Source organism: Caloenas nicobarica, chromosome 13, assembly GCF_036013445.1.
Source record: "Caloenas nicobarica isolate bCalNic1 chromosome 13, bCalNic1.hap1, whole genome shotgun sequence".
NCBI lineage: Eukaryota > Metazoa > Chordata > Aves > Columbiformes > Columbidae > Caloenas > Caloenas nicobarica.
This window is the reverse complement of record NC_088257.1, coordinates 10,569,092-10,586,861: the sequence shown is the minus strand read 5'-3', so window position 1 is coordinate 10,586,861 and position 17,770 is coordinate 10,569,092. Positions and strand designations below refer to the sequence as shown.

Below are 17,770 nucleotides of genomic sequence, written 5' to 3'. Positions count from 1 at the left end.
TCTGAAACGAAGGAAGTTTTGCTCGGGTGAACTTTAAACAGCCACCAATAAATCAGTCAGTAATTATTTCTACTTGAAGTTTTCCTTCTTCCTCTTGAATCTTCCAAACATGCTATTAGTTGCTTAGTGCTGCTGGTGGCCAATCTCCATCAGTGACTTTTTTTTTGCTCACAAGGCAATATTCTCAATGAAAACTTCAAACGGCCAGTCACAGCGTAATTACGGGGGAAAGTGCAAAAACTGGAGTGACTTTCAACATTTTCTGTTGACTTCTCTTACAACTGCTTGCATCTGTGTACAGAAACTGAAGAAATGAATTGGCTGCTCCCCCCCAAGAGCACGAGGTGGGTCACGGCAATCGAAGTAACAGGGAAAAGAGAAAATAGGGCAAAGTCGTTACTCTTGAAGGAATGGTGTCAATTAAGGCACAAAGTTCTATCTACAAAAACATTTACAGAGAAATGCAAGTGAAAGGAATTTGAAGTGAACTACACTCTACAGCAAAGGATTTTTAATAGTGATCAAAGCAAAAGTTCCCGATATACTAAAAAAAGACACTTCAAATGCGCTTATTTTTAGTACACGCTTCTTCCTGCAAGAGCTCAAACTGCAGAAAGCTGAGCGCTCTCCAGAAACCATTTGGAACCCAACCTACAGGACACATCAGAGTTATTGCTGAAGCAAAAAGCAATCACTCGAGTCTTTCAGAAAAGGGCTGAGGTAATGCTTGGTGAAATGCAGCACCTTCTTTGCAAGTTAGAGAACTCAGCAACCCTGCAGCAGAAAAGCAAGAAGGCCCCCAAAACTGTGTCTGGGACCAGGTCTCCAGGTAAGTTGGACATCTGGAAAATTTCTGAACTTTCCCTTTGAAACAAGCAATGTGAAAAAAAAATCTTTTGTGTTGTTCCAGAGTCTACATTGTTCCCAAGGAATTTAAAGTCTCTTAAACAATATGAATATTAAGAGTTCTCTATTAAAACCACAGCCAGGTACATTTTTTTAAGATATGCCAAGTAAGTTTCAAGCATAAGCTTTAAGAAGGCATAACATTTGAATTTGTTTTGAATGAAATAATCAAATGAAGAGGCAAATTATGAAAATAATTAGTAGAAAGATTTTAGCAAAAGTCAACATACACACCACAATTTTTTAGAATGGGAGGTTGGGCAATACATGTAGTGCTAAATGTCACGTTATTTCCCTTTAATATTTAGAAAACAGATTTTATTATTAGTTTTCAGAAAATGATTTTAAGTATTAGCACCTACATTGTAAAGAACTCAGATTTACACTTGAAAAAAGCCATGCTAAATCACTTAAGTTATCCTATATTCTTCCATTTTTGAATATTTCAGTAGAGCACTGAGAGGTCAGTCATAAGTGAGCTCCGTTCTCAGCTCCTGACATCAATGACCAGGCACCTCCCTGGGACAAAATTCAACAGGTCGGAGTTTTACAGGAGACTCCAATCACCTTGGGTTTAGTTATTTAAGGTGGGAACTTCTGTGCATGTTTATAAAAACCCATCCATCTACACGTTAGTTTATTAAACCACAGTTGACCTGAGATGCAATTAGGATTTGACATTTTTCCATACTTAGTTCACAAGTTTATTATGAAAAACACTGCAGCTCTGTCCTGCAGTAACATTGTTTTACAGAAAAAAACAGTTCTGTTCAAAGTAATTCACTATCCTTGGACAAATACAAGGGACAATATGGTAGGGCAAAGAGTGGAGGAGGGAACTAAGTGCAGACAAAAAAAAAAAAAAAAAAAAAAGACAATTAAATTAAACAGTATTCCCTGAAAATAAAACAAACAGTTTCAGAACAAATATGAGGCCTTGGTACTTATTTTTAAAATGTTCTTTAAGCTCCAATGATTGTTTGCTGCTACCCTTATCTACAATCATGCTGAATAAAGCTATAGCTAAATGGAAAGTTAAATGTATTCACGAGGTGTTAATGTCTACATCTTATTATTTGCAGTCTCTCAGAGAAAGCAAAAGTAACTACAAATAGCGCTATGCCAGAAACTGGTTTCTTGACCAACAATGTTGCTTCAGCATGCAATGAACTGGTTCATTCTAAAGTGGTCACAGTTGTTGACGACAAGAGGCTTTGTATTTGAATATGGCACATCTTTTGGTCCATGTGAAAACAAGTTTGAATGTTAAATATTTTCTGACACTTTGGAGTTACTGTTGCTCTTCCCATTTTCTTTAGGTCAACATATGGTTCATGGCAATACTGTACAGGTCTAAAATCTCTTTACAGGAAGTAGTCTGGGGTGCGACGAGTAACATGCGGTTCACCTCTACGCGGTGCTGGATCAAACTGCAAACTGAAAAGCACAGGTATTAATGAAACTGCAAGAGTTCACTTGACATCCAGGTATGTTTTATATGTGAATTACAGTAGCAGTGGTCTTAACACAGGCTAAGTCTTTTCAAGTTTTTTCAAACAATTAAAGTCTTCTGGAATGAGCGTTCAACTTCTTCAATTCTTTCTATTAGTATGTACTTATAATACCCGTATTTTAAACTCCTCTTATGATTACTACTATAGACTGGAGAGAAATGAATCTTAGCTCTAAGAGTCATCAATTAGTCAAACATTAGTGTACATCTAGAAAGAAGAAAGGGGCAGTTTACACAATGCTTTTGCCTTGGTTACTAAGAAAGTTGCTGTTAAGGTAGTTAACTAGAAACCTCATTAAAAAAAAAAGCAGACATCCTAACATCTGAAAAATTCCAAGATTCCACAAGTTTCTTGGCCTAGATAGGAGGGCATTGCATCAGATGCGACAGAGTACTCCTACTCTCAAATCACACACTTTTATAGTATTTCATTAAACTCTTTCTATAAAACAAAATTGAGGAGTCTCACTTTAATCTAACAGAGAAGAGATGCCAACAACAGTTCCAGATACTTGAGATGTGGTTAACTCAACAATTCCACACTCACTTCACCTCCCAAAAGCATGTAAGAGAAAACCTAAGAGAAAACCTACACCTTAACACAATATTTAAGCGGTATCTTGCTACAGCAACTATCTTAAAATCATGGGCAACATAAATCTCATTTTTAAGCATACTTACAAGGAGTATTTTAGAGTATCATCGAGTTCCATAATTGCAGCCTGGTTGCCACAACGGTAGCAATAGTTTGGAGCACTGAAAATTGTTACTACATTCCGATCATGGCACCAGTTGTACCCCTGGAGAAAATTAAAAAAAAAAAAAGACAGCCAAGTTAATTTTTTGTAACCCATATAACCACCTGACTACTAAGATGAAATTTTAACACCCAAAATCCTAGGTGGCATTCGTAGTGTCATTTTAAATAAGATTAAGGCAGTCCCTTTGTCTTCTCAAGAGAAAAACAGGTAAAAAGGAATTCTGGCCTTCATATGTTGCTTCTTACTAGTAAGCATGAGCTAAACATATTAAAAAAATAAAAAAGTAAGAATTCTCCATGGTATTAACATTAAAAAACTAAGACACCAATTCTGAAGTACACAATGTATTCTGAATCTTTAGCTGTGATCACTAAAACCAGAATCCAGACATACATTTAAAAATCTTAACTACAAGGGATACCTAGAGACTAAAAACAAAGACACACATCCAAGGTAAAAAAGACAAATACATCTTTTTTCAAGGCACACATATTTCTGTGCATTTTCTTATCAAGGGACTCAGCACTTATGTTTAAGAACCATTTTATCTACATAGAAATGCAATACCACATCTGCTACTGAAGTCTGGTTTGGGATGTTACTGTAAATTTTCAGAAAAAAGGCCAAAATAAAGCTTACTCCACTGTCGAATTGAGAAACTCCTTTAGTAGTAGCACACAAATACTGTCAAAGTAAGAGTTTCTGGGAGACTTTCAGATGGATCATCAGTTGTGACAGCAGCATATGCACATCTCTGAGACACAGAGTATGTTATTAATGCACCAACTACACAATCGAGAGTTAAAACACACCAGCTGCCCTGCTTACCTCCATTACCAACTGATGAGCTCTTGAAACCAACGTAAGGCCATTAGCATGGTTAAAGGTTTCTGAAATGTCCTGTCCGAATGTATAACCTGCGCCACGAGGAGAAATTCCCCAGCCACCACGATCATCTGGATCTGACCATAGCAAGTCACACATTGGACCCTGTAAGAGATTTTGAAGACATTTCAGAAATTGAGTGTAAAAAAAAAAAACCCAACATACACATCCTGCACAACTTGTTGCAGCATCTCTTGAAGACCTAAATAAAACCCACAACCAACTACAACAGCTAGTGCAGTTAACATAGGAAATACTATCGAGAACTTAATCTGAATGAAGAATCTTCATAGAAATAGTTCTCATCTCTCAGATCATTAAGTGGTAATACCTGTTGAGATTCTAGGCACACTAAAATGTTTCTTACTTTAGGCCAGAACATGCCCCTTCATTTTCCTTAAAAAACAACAAACACCACACAACAAAAACAAACACCCACACACCTGGTACAGGAAGAGAGCCACTTTCATATTGCTAAGTCACTTCGAATTTCATTTTCGGCCTGTGTACTCAAATACCCAACATACGCTGAATCATGAAACCCCGCCATGAATTTAGAAAACAATTTTTCAAGTACCTCATGGGGAACTTCCTGCAAGCGATCAAGTGCTCTGATGTGATCCAGTGTATCTATTGATGGGGAGAGGCCACCATGTAGACAGAAAATCTGGAAGCATTAGACATATGAAGCTTATGTTAATTGTATCAGTACAATTATAATTGTTTAGTATAAATTACTAGGAGAAAGTCTGCAAGAGAGCCCTTTAAAGCTGAAAGAATACAGAGTGTTAACAGCTCCCTTTACAATTAATAACATTTAACTTTGTCAAATGTCAACGTACCTGGCCATCCACCAAGGCAGTTAGAGGAAGGTAATCAAAAAGGTCTGTAAAGTATTTCCAAACATTTGCATTTCCGTATTTTCTTAAACATTCATCATAGAAACCATATACTTGTGTGATTTGCCTGCTTTCATGGTTCCCTCGAAGAATTGTGATACGTTCACGGTAACGGACCTAAACATAACAGCTCGTTTTAGAGGCATCGGAATATACACATCTTCCCAAAAAAACAGAATTTGCCTCCCTATCATACATCAATAAAGCAATCAAAGCCATATTCTTTTTAAGGTGAATATTCAGTTCCAAGCTTTGAGAAAAGAAGGGATAATTCATTCAAATCTTCAGCTGCCAAATACTTTAGAGATAAATTCCAGATTTTATTAATTGTTACTAGTGGACGCCACTACCCCTGTGCATTTAGCTGATGTCTCTAAGCAAATTCTTAAAGATTGCTACTTAGGCAAGTAAAAAAATAAATACAGCACTCATTTTAGAAAAACTTATCCAGGTATGCACCTGAATGTTACATTTTTTTCAGAAGTATCTCAAAACTGAGACAGCCAACATTTCAGTCTTCATATCTATAAAACCAATGTAGTGCAATAAAGTGCAGTCAGGATAGTAATTATATATGTTTTATACAGAATTGTACAGCTGAGAAGTTACCTTTAGAGCTACAAGCAATGTGACTGTTTCGACTGAATAATAGCCTCTGTCAACGTAGTCCCCCATAAACAAATAGTTTGTATCTGGTGATTTGCCTCCAATTCTGAAAAGTTCCATGAGGTCGTGAAATTGTCCGTGGACATCTCCACACACTGTGACTGGACATCGCACTTCTTGTACATTAGATTCTTTTGTCAAAATTTCTTTAGCCTATAAAACAAAAAACAAAGAAATAGTGAGTTTGTCTATGAAGAGCCATTTTATTCAAAGCATGCTCGACAACTTCCAGCTTCTCCTGCCTGCTCTATCAACTCTTATCTCTTCCTTGTCTGAAGCACTAGAACAGAACTAACATCCAGTGGCACCAGCAACTGCACAGCAGGTGGATTATCTGCACAAGCTTTCTGAGCAAGTTTTGTGCTTATGTGTCCACAAGTAACACTGAGTTGTGTTTTTATAAAGCAAAGTAGAGAAACAGATCTTCGTCAGCATCACTTTTTTCCACAAAACTGTTTGTATCAAAGTTGCAGACAAATGCAATTCGTATGAAGGAGCACAAGCTAAATACTGCATCAGAAAGGTAATTTTGAAATAATGCAAGAATTCCTTAATCATATCACACTGCCAGTAGTTAAGGTTTGTTCTCAGAACAGTCACCAAGCGCATGTCATTATAGTTTTCCAAATCAAAAGGGTATTAAAAATATAAATAGTATCAGGTTTACAAGTTACCACATACAAAGATTTCTACACCTTTCAAGCACCAATGTTCCTATTTAAAAGGGATCCCTTTTTTTACCTCGTTAACAGAAAGACAAGAGAATATATAAAAACTATATTCTATTTTATAACCCAAGATAAAGGTTGTTGCAGAAACAGCACCAAATACCACCTATGCACACGCCACACTGAATCCAAAATATACTGAAGCATATACCAAGAAGAGATAAATGGAAAAGCAAGACCACATTCATTTTAGGGTCACTTTTCTTAACTTTCTCAACCCTAACCTGACACCTAAGGTAGCATACTTATTTGAGGGAGTGGTCTGTTAAACAGAGAAGTATTTTGAGACACTACAAAAAATTCATCATCATTTGAAGAGCACTAGATTTTAAAAGGTTAGGAAAGAAACATTTAAAGTTACAATCTGAACAATATATTAAATACTGGGTATTGACATGAGCCAAGCTACTAATAAACATGCTGCTGTGTCCAATTCTCCACCCTATTCATGAAGCCACTAGCTGGACAGTGACACCACCACCCCCGAAGTGGTCTCACTGTTCCTGCACACGGTCCAGGCTAACCGCCGCAGTCACCACTTCAAACAAGAAAAGTGCTAGCAACACTTAGTGATGGAGATTCATGAAATTCAACATTTCATTCAAGACTGAAAGGAAATGCAACAATGCAGTCATGGTTAAGCACCCTGCACGACACAGAGTTTTAGATATTACAGAATGGGCAGAGTTACATCACTGCAGACATATTTGTATCAAAAGTATCTCTCATGTGACAGTTTCCACTCATTCCATGCCTAGTACTAAAGAGAGGTCATTGCTGGCTTGTGGCAGATGCTAAAAGTGTAGATTTATTTTCAGACGGCCTGACTTAATTTTAATGCAATGACACTCACCGGATGTTTTTAAGGTGTTTTAGCAGCCTCAGCCTCTTCTAATGTGTTGCTACCTTCAGGAGCGTTAGCAATCTTTATTCTCCTTTTGACAGAGAATATTACAGATACTAATAGTGCTTCAATATTAAAAAAGCTACTCTTTAATTAGAATGTCTTCTACTGCCATATTTTCTTAACACACTGGAAGCATTGCACAAAGAATGCAGCATTCATTTTTCATCAAAGGTATGCAATGTTTATGCTGACCGAGATTAAAATGGCATGGTTTTCAACAGAGTTGTTGCTTCCTCAGTTTATGAAATATTAAACCACTCAGATATGCATATGACTAAACACGTAGATAAGTCAGACAGCTCATCTGATGGAAAAAGACTGTTCCAGGTCAACTTGCAAACAGCAGTCTCTATTTAAATCCTGCAGTGGAAGAATGCTGGTGTAGGGATTTCAGTATTTCCACGTTCTGAAATGAGCTGCATGAAATGCTGCCTCATGAACTGCTTAGCTCATTTACAGTCTTATCATGTCCCGCAGGATTTAACAGTGCCATATACCGAAGTGCTTCAGCAGCACACTTCCCTCTACAAAAGAGCTTCAGCAGAGCTGAAAGTGGAAAAAGTAACACCCTAGAGAACAAGCTAATCAACAAGTGGTCCGTCAACTAGATCCCGAATCTCCACATTAAATTAATTCCCATAAGAGGGTAAAGCAAAAAAATGGTTTAATACATCATAACATAACAAAACCACAGGTTGGTAAGACAATAGTACATGTAATATTACAATTTCGCAATTCAAGTTTCATGGGACTTAAGCTATCACTAATCTAAGTACCTGTGACCCTGGACCTTGCTTTCTCCAAGATACACAATGATTCTACTTGCTCAGCCATATCACGCAACTCCCTCCCTGTCCATCCCCATCCATCCTCCTTCCAACACATGGGGCTTCCCAGCAGCATCTCCTGCACGTCCTCCCAGCGAGGAACAGCAGAGCATTTCAGCAGCCTTCAGTGCAAGAATGAGTTATTCCTCGGTCAAACCCCTGATGAGAGAGAACGAGGGAGGAGACACACACCTGACTCCGTGTGCTTCAAAACCCCAGTGACCTATTGCCAAGGAGGATAATAGTGCAATACCTTTGCAGTATTTTGACACTAATGTTTTGAAATATCCAGGTTTCCTCGCCTATCATCAGGATAAACAATTATGCAATTCTGAAAGATTTTTCTTGAACACTTATTAGTGCTTTTATTTATCAGTCTTTTTCAGTTCTTAACAATTCTTAAGATAGCCATGAACTTCTGTATGTCTTCAAACCTCATAAGTACCCACACCATAGAAAATTTAACTTGTGATGGTATTCTACAATTTAAAAAATATGAATAAACTTAAGCAAAAAAAATGAATGTCAACAGCATACTACATTGCAATTAAAAGATGCTGCCTCTGAAGCAGCTCAGCTTTTTTTTCAGCCCTACACACAGATTTCAAAACCACGTGCAAATGGATACAGATTAAGACTGAAAAGAACCCATTATTTCAAACTGACAAATGCTAATTTTACAGCCACATACCAATAAAGTCTAACACAGAAAAAAAAAGTAACCGTACAACATAGTTGCACAAGAAGAGCGTAAGTAAAATGCTGTCATAAACAACAATTGATGAGGTGGAAAGTCACGCATTTTACTTAGAGCAATCTCAAAGTTCAAACAATAAGCACATATCAAATACACTTCAGCTTAGTCATAGTGACTGCAATTCCTTCCTACTTGATAACTGAAATATTGGCTTACTCATCTGTTTCGCTGGAAAGATGCAACTTGTACAAACCCAAAACACCCAAAAGATGACACGATTAAAACCAATATCGGTTTAACCACACAAGAAAACATCAGTTTTTCACTTTACTGTAGAGCAAGTGGTACTGCATAAAAATACAACCTAGTATTCAAGAATTAAAACATTCCTGGATTGCTGTACATCTTCTAAATGGCCAAACAGTAAAGCACTGTTTTGTTGCCTTTGTTTACAAAGAACATCATCTATGCAAAACACTGTTCTTAAAATACAAATATTACCTTCATTGTTTTAAGACAATGCAAGACCCAAGTGTAAACTCTGCATTTTATAATGAACAGTCAGGGATAAGAATTAATTAAAAAACCAAACAAACCTGTATGACCATAAAAGTTACTACCACAGGATTTTCAGATCTTCACAATTTTATTTAATGAGACGCAGGGGAATGTCCTATTTCCCATGTTCCCTGCATGGACTTTTATCCTACATGCCACAGATTTAAGTCTGAGAGTCAAGTACCATAAAGGCTATAATCAATCCACTTTCAACTCAGTCTACACTGAGGAGAAGCGGGTTTCTCTCATGGAGTATATTATCAGCCTTGCCTCAGAAAATTCATTTCGAGCAGTTCAATTTTGAAAAAATCCTCTGAACTCAACTGTAACCAAATTCATACGGGTTTCCACAACATATCAGTTATTTCTCAATTACACCTACACCTTACTAGATCTCTACATTCTAGAAGGAGCTCTGACAGCTCAGACCAAATATCTACCCTGAAAAACTCTGGGACACATCAGAAAAAAAAAAAAAAAAAGGCAGTAAACATTATTGTGGCTTTGTAGAACAATGCTTGAAACTGCTGCAGAGCAGCAAACCAGTGCTATAAAGCACTTGTTAAAAGATTACCACTAACTCAAGTAAAGGAAATACAACCATTATTCTGATTAGACAACACAGCTCCGAAGTCATGGTTGCAGTCAGTAATGTGTCATTCTTGGCAGACCAGAATTCACAACTGCAACCCACCATGTTGTCTAGTAAAGCGTGTGCTGAGAAGTATCCACTGTAACCAATGTTAAAAAAGGTATTCGTAGTTGCCATAAAGATATTTTGATGAGATCGAAGACTTCAACCACACCCATAATTTCCTGTCGTCAAGATGCACAGGATGTGACTAAAGGCACAATGATCAGCTAATTGGGATGAATACTGGTCTTAGTTGGCCAGACATCATGGCCTGGAAGAGTTTCCAGTTCCAAGCAAAGTCATCCATTACAGTCAGCAAATCTTCTGCAGAATGAATGCGTTTGTTTCCTTCAAGAGTTTCTCCCCCCACTCCTTAATTGCAGAGAAAAAACAAAAGATGGACTCCCCCTTTTTAGAACCAAAGGTATTTTCATTCACTGTCTGACATTTAAAACAAAACTAGAGAAATGATGCCTCCAATATCACCCTTCTGTGAACTACGACAGCAGGCAGACTACATATGACACAAATGGGAAACCAATTTTTCCTGAACTTCAGAATCCATAAAATTAAAATACAAAGTTCTCGGTGACATTTAATTATAGTTAGTATTCCAAAGTAAGTAATAACAAGATTTACATCCACATAGAAGCCGCCACAGCTCCAAAATTTTCTTTTCCCAGGACTGAAACAGAAGATAACCAATCTGCTTTCTCTTTGGATTTGTGACTAGCCCATATACCTCTGTTTCTAATGTTGCTCACTGACAGCAATATTGGATTTTTAGAACTCAGCAGAGGAACACAAGGCATGCCTGGTCAAGGAGTCACAGCGCAGCTCCTCAGAACACGTGTCACACTATGGTCAATACATTCACAGCCCTTAATTTTCTTGGGATTGGGCAAATAGAACTAATGAATGAACTCAAAAGATTTATTTTAATGCTAAGTGCACAAAATGAAAGTTTAGTAGCTTATGTATCCATTACTATTTGCCAGTGAACCGAGAACAAACAACTAACCAAAAAAAAAGCATAAAAATCCAATCAGCTTTGTATTTCATAACACACAGCGAAGTATCAATAACTGCTCCCTTCCTCTTTCAGCAATGTGTATTTGGTTAGAAGAGAGACCAGCTAAACACAAGGTATTAGCCAACCAGAAGATGAATCCTAATGCCAGTCCTGCATACAAGACTAAATGAGACAACCACCTTCCTTTTTTTCTCCTGTAAATTCTAGAAGCTCTAGGAGAAAACATGAAGGCAGAAAACTTCTCCCAAATTACCCTCTGTTCCCTTGCATTACAAAAGAATGACTGACACCACTCTCTCAGCCTCAATAGTCCCCTAAACTTCAATTTGGAAAATCATTAGCAGTCTTACATATTCTGCATAACTGAAAGTGTTCCTTCCCTCAGATTTGAGAGAAAGAAAAGGGAACTGCTATTTAAATATCAGTAGTTGACAAGACCAGATGGAAAATGAGGATAGGAAGGGGCTCCTCTGAAAGAATCCAGTGTCATTATTCCACATCATGCAAAACATCTTAGTGCCTTTAACTTTGAATTCAAAGAAGAAAGTCTAGAAAAATAATATTTTTTAAAAAAGGGAGGCCAAATAGCTCAGGAAATCCAGACACCTTCCTCTCCACATGGCAGTTCCAAGAAACACAGCAACAGCAGCGATGCACGAAGCTGACCACTTGCACAGAAATGGTCCTCAGCCCCATCTGTAGGTGCAAGCTGAATTCATTTTGTATTATTCAAGTTGTTAAAAAAAGAAATAGGCTAAAGCTATTCCCAAAGTAGCTGTGCCTGATACATGAAGGTGGACTTGCAAATAAACTCAAAAAGTTTTCAACTCTTTTGCTGAAACAACTCCAACCACAGGTAGGCACGGTGATGTTAAAGGTCCAGTTAGGACACTGATGGGAGCCTGGGGCGGGCACATGTGTCAAACTCAAGAAACGTACTTCAAAACCAACTAGCAGGTAAGTAATACCTATACTGGAATGTATTTTCAACATACTCAGCAGAAATCCTGAGCAGTTGAACTCCAGTACTTATTCTTTAGCCAGGAATAAAATGTTTTTCCAGCTTAACGTACTGCCTCAAGAAAAGGAACCGAGGACAACAACTGTGTTACTGCACACAGGTGTAGTGGTTAAGGGTCCCTAAGGGAGGATGGAAATTCAGTCCCTGCTCCATTTATCCCCTTTGCCCATCCTTATGTGCAAGGTCTCCTCAACTGCTGCCGGACAGGTCAGGTTGTTGCAGTGACGGACTGAGAAGGGCTGGGGAGCAGCCGCAGAGCAGCATCAGAGCCAAGGAGCCAACAGCCTCACCACAGAGAGCAGGTTTGGAGCAGGACATCGATCTACAGCCTCCTCCGTGTCCTGAGCCTTACACTGGGAGAATTCAAGTAGGAACTTGCTCTGACTTATGAGTACTTACTTCACTTAAACTATGCCCAAAATAGCTTCTAAACAAACATAAAAATATATTTCACTCCCATTTGATCACAACTAGTGTTGTAATTAAAAACAAAAAACCAGGCCAGCACAACTCAATTTTACACTATTTCCTAGAACAAAAAGAAAAAAAAAATTAGAAAGCTGCTGATGCTACAAGAGTTGGCACATAGACTAAATGCTCAGAGGCACACCTAAGTGTTACAAGTATCGTAAGGACCAGGTGAGAAGACTGGCAAGGTTGACACTTCAAATTGCTTTTGTGTAAAGAGACAATTTCCATTTTATATTACCAACCATCACAAGAAAATAAAAGAAAAAAAAAATTCAACCCACACCACACAGAACACTGGGAGTAAAAGGATCTTTTCTGCGGAAGTGTTCCAGAATAATCTACAATACAGTTATCAGTTCACAGGTTTCCTTGTTAGTGAATCCAGAAGCCAATGCAGTAGCACAGAGGAACTGAAATGCTGTGGTTCCAGACCCACATTGTTCTTCTGCCAGGAGTAGTGGTGGAAGGACATAGGACTTGTCCAATGCACAGCCCACCGCATGGAAACTCTCACTAGCTGGGAATTCTGTTGAGGTGGGTTTTTCAGTTGATTTACAGCAAGTTCAGACAGGAACATTCATTTTTACAATCACCTTAGTTTGAAGAACAGTTATATGTGAAAAAGCTAGCTAATGGAAAAGCCTTTACAAACACAGCTGGAGTCAGTTTAAAACACTCACATCTGGTCAAAAATAATCAGCTAAGAAAGCTAACTCCCCAGCAGCAGAGGAGGTAAAAGGGAACATATGCCTCTCTCTGAAGAAAGAAGTGGGCAGTAACAGCTTAAAACACAGCAGTGAGATTCACAAAACTTGCCAGTTCTATGCATCAGGGGAACTGAACTTAGATTGGGGGGGGTTGACCCAAAAGAAAGCTTCATCAGTTACACACTGCCTGCCCAGAATTAAGGCACTTAACATAAGCTGCACCAGTTCAAGCAGCTCACATGGTTGCAGTGGGTACATGGATGTTTGGTCAGTTTTCATCTGCAATCAGTCTCAGAAAATCTGACTTAGAAGATCTGGTGTTAAACAAAGGTGGAAGTTCTACAACAGGAAAAAAAAATAGATAAATACACCATTAACAAGGTACATACCAGAGAACAGTTTAGCCCAGGAGCATATTTCTACTATGAAAATTAGCACTGGTGACAAATCAAAAAGCAAATGTAACAAAGATTCTTGTTACAGATCAAAAGCTGCTGGAGACAAAGCCTGAGTTAAGGTTTCTTGAATGCCTTTGCCAGTATCAGCCCTTCACTTAAAGAATTCTGGATAGCAGCACTGTCTATTTGGATGTATTTTACCAGTAATTCAAGTACATAGGAAGAGAACCTTGAACATTCAACAGAGCATATATGACCACATTATCTTATTTTTCTAAAAACTGTATGCCATGTTCAAACTCAATTATAGACTAGTATTTCCAGGGAAGAGAGTCTGATACCTCTCCCTCCACCTGCACTACATGTTTTCTGAAATAAGCAACAGAGACTCCATCCACAAATTAGACTCATTCCTATGTGCGTTTTTAGTGTCATCCCACCTTCCTGAGCAATGTACCACACCCCCATCTCCTCTGATAAAGGGCATTTATACACAACAGCAAGGAGACAAGACCACTTCCCTCTCTACCCTCACAAATTACAGAAAAGAACAGTGCCCCAAACCAGCATCCTTTCATTCAAAATGGCCAGTGGAAAAACCTTCACCTGGCAATAAAGGACTTCCTTTCTCCTCTGTTCATGGACATTAGTCAATAACCAATTCAGTGTTAATAGGACAAACGCTGCTGATACCTAACAGTGACTATATAGTGTACATTTTAACCGCTTCTTCAAAATTTCCACTTATCAGATCCTTAAGCAAAGCACACACAATTGGTCACTACATTGATGTTAACATAAAATACGTAGCACATATTAAGCTTAGAATAACTTAACTGCCACTCAGAGGTTCATATTTTTTCAAATTATCTGTGAAAATATTATGTATTATTCATAGTTACAAATTATTCCGAGGCATATAATTCTGCCAGTTACCATCACCATCATCACCCAGGTAACCAGGCACAATATAAGACGTGCTAAGAAAGTACCTGAATGCACAAATGGCCACAGTTATGTTCGTAAAGAGTTGTTACATTATTTAGATATCGATACTGAAATACAAGAGAGCCCTCAGGCTTATTCTTATTAGAGAGGCACCAGTCCGCACACACGGAGCCCCAGCAGATCAAGAAATACCAGTCATGAAGATCATCCAATCAAATAGTGTTATGGGGGAAAAGCCCTTGCAAAGATTTTAAAATTATTTTAACTAGCCCTAGCTACAATTCAATGTCGTGAAGAATGACAGTTTATACTTAGTAGGGTCTTTATCTGTTCTTTCGAATGGTAGATATATTTGACATCAACCTTAACACATTAAGCTATTTATGGAAAAACACAACCTTTAAGTGCCATTCCAGCCACAAAACTACTTAAGGCAACCAAAACATGGAGCACAATTCAGTGAAATTTCTCAAAGTCAGTGCTGAAGGATGGAAACACCTGAAAGCAAATGCTGTCACTCAGCGGGAGGACACGGGGTGTTAGTTGGGTTCCGCTTTCACAGACAGGGCTTCCCGCTGAATGGGACAGAGACGACTTGACGGAAAACTCAGACTTTGGAGGCCTTCCAATTCCTTGCATCAGCAACTATGCAGAAACATCACTCTCATCAGGAAGTCCCAGTAAATCCACCTGTAGTTATCAGCACCAAATCGTCTTTCCTTACCATAAACAGCCTCGTGGCTGTACCCTGCAAAATGCTGACCGCAAACCAGCCAAAGAGGGAATTTCAGCTCAAACACGGTATCACACTACTGGGAGAAATACCACCTTTGGTTTGGAGCTGGCTCATATCCACCCAACTTGAGGCAAAGAGGTTACTGATAAACTATATATTTTCCAGGTAGACTTCTCTCACACTTTCCTGTGGTCTCTTGTTTCAAAAACACAGTAGTTAGACACACAACTTTCTGTAACCTTTCCTTCTCTCCACCATTATTTTGGTGACTAGCACTATACGTTTATGCAGAGATACAGCTCATTTCCATTCTTCCCCAGGAAAAAAAAATGAAAACGTCATCTTGCACAATGATGACTGGGACTACAGTATCTTCTATAAGGAATTTGTAATGGTATACCTACTGCTCAACTATCGAAACCCCCCAGCAAACCGAAAGCCTTTTGTATATTCCTCATGAATATACCTTACAAAAGACGCCCACTCGTGCGGTATTCAGGACCCTGTACCAGCACCAGTTTATAAATGATGGCAAGTGCCTCTCCAACAGAGCAATACAAGGAAGAAGCTGCACTGCTGTTACTAGAGTCACACATGAAAAACAGTCAGGCAGTGACATTGCCACTTGCTTGCAACACAATTTAAAACACCCAAACTGTATCAAATGGTAACAATTTTAAGTTGCTGGAATACTAGTCAACTAAAATCTGTACTCCAGCAAGAACTCATCTAGCCAAAACCAATGCGAGTTCTTTATTAAGTTCACAGACAGTCCTCTGGAAACTATTTGCTTCCAAAACAACACGCTGTAGTATTTGAAGGCAAGATGCCAAATTTAAAATATTCTAATTACTTCTCATAGCAGGTATGCAGGCTTCTTTAGAACCCAGTACACCAATAACTTCCCATATTCCTTAAGTTCTAGTTCCCGAACAGTTCACAAATATTACTTCCTTCAGCCTAGAAATGTAAGAACACGCAAAATACTCAATACCCCAAAAAAACTGCTCAGCTGTTAAGCTACATCCAGAACTAGAATCCAATTGGAAAATACAGCTGGATGCTGCTAGAACAATTTTTCCTTCAACTTCCAAAAGGCAAACTATCCTGGGCTGATTTTAAGACCTTTCTAAACTATAAATGACTCAATCAACACAGCACTCGAACATCCAAGTCTCAACATTTGCAATCTGTCACCATAAAAATAAATAGCTGTATGGGATCTCAACTGTCTATCCGCAGTTTATTTCATGAAAGCCGGAATTTTATTCAGAGAAACCAACTCCCAAAGTTAATCTATCCTTCGAGTAGTTACAAATGCGCCCATGCTTACGTATATTATGAAGAAAAAAAGCTTTTACATTCAAGCAGCAGCTCTTTACCCCATGTAATTTTCAACTGGTTACCATAAGCTTTTATTTCCAACGTAAGAGCTTACTCTTTGAGGGCTGCTTTAAACATCTAACCGTGTCACGAGAGGATGTCGCGCCGCTGCGGGCAGGACCCTCCGCACAGCACGGCCGGTCACCCCGGCAGCGGCGGGCACGGCCCCCCGCGCTGGGCCTGGCCCGGGAACCGGCAGCGGGGAAAGGCCGGGGCAGCGCCGCCCAGGCGGGCGCCCCCCGGCCCCCGGGATGGCGACCGCTCTCGGGGGTCTCTCCCGAGAATCCCGGCAGCGGCGCCATTTTAGGAGGCGATGAAAAGGCGGGAGGCGGAGCCAGGCTCCGGCGCAGCGAGAGGGGGCGCGGAGCCGCCCGCGGCTCGCCCGGCTCCCCTACCACCGCCGGCGGGTCGGGCGCCCGCCAGCCCCGCGGAGCCACCCGGGAGGCTCCGGCCCGCTCGCCCCGGCGCCTCTTCCCGCGTCCCGCCCGCAGACCCCCCGCCTACCCGGCGGAGAGACGCCTCCCCCGCCCGGCGGCACCTTCCCCGGCTCCCCGGCCTGCCCGCCGAGCGGCCGCCCCGGTCCCGCGGGCTCCCCCGCCGGGCACCGCCTCCCCGCAGCGACCCGGCCCCGGCCGCCCGCTCGCCAGCCCTCACCTTCTCGCAGAGGCTCTTCACCTGCCCCTCGGAGAGCTGCTTGCACTCGTTGAGCTGCTCCACCCACTGGTCGAGCTCCTTGGTGAACACCTTCTCCTCCATCCCGCTCTCCCCCTCCTCCTCACCGGCTGCTGCCGCACCACCCCGGAAGCCCCTACGATCCCCGCTCCCAACAGCAGCGGCCGCGACACGGCAGGACAGGCGGGGAAGCGGCCCGGAGCGCTGCGGGTCGGGCGGCCGGCGCGGCGCTCTCGGCTGCTGCAGCTGTGCCGCCCGCTCCCTCGCACCAGCCCGTGTAATGGCCGCCGCTCCTGACGTCACCGCCTCAGCTTCCACTACGGGGAGGGGGAGGGAGACGCCACGGGAGGCGGCGGCGCGTGCGCGGTCCGTGGGCGGGGCCGCGCGCGCGCGCCGGGCTGAGGCCGGGCGGAACCAGCC

At 40.6% G+C, this 17,770-nt stretch overlaps 1 protein-coding gene across 1 annotated transcript; it reads right to left on the bottom strand.

The window, feature by feature from the left end:
* Positions 1–490: 490 nt before the first annotated feature.
* Positions 491–17,645, bottom strand: PPP2CA (protein phosphatase 2 catalytic subunit alpha). Its single transcript, XM_065644031.1, has 7 exons — positions 17,333–17,645; positions 5,574–5,783; positions 4,908–5,081; positions 4,643–4,732; positions 4,009–4,170; positions 3,101–3,219; positions 491–2,343 (listed from the first exon to the last, which is right to left on the bottom strand). The coding sequence occupies exons 1-7, from the start codon at positions 17,432–17,434 to the stop codon at positions 2,271–2,273; spliced, it is 930 nt and encodes a 309-aa protein (XP_065500103.1). The 5' UTR covers positions 17,435–17,645; the 3' UTR covers positions 491–2,270.
* Positions 17,646–17,770: the final 125 nt, after the last annotated feature.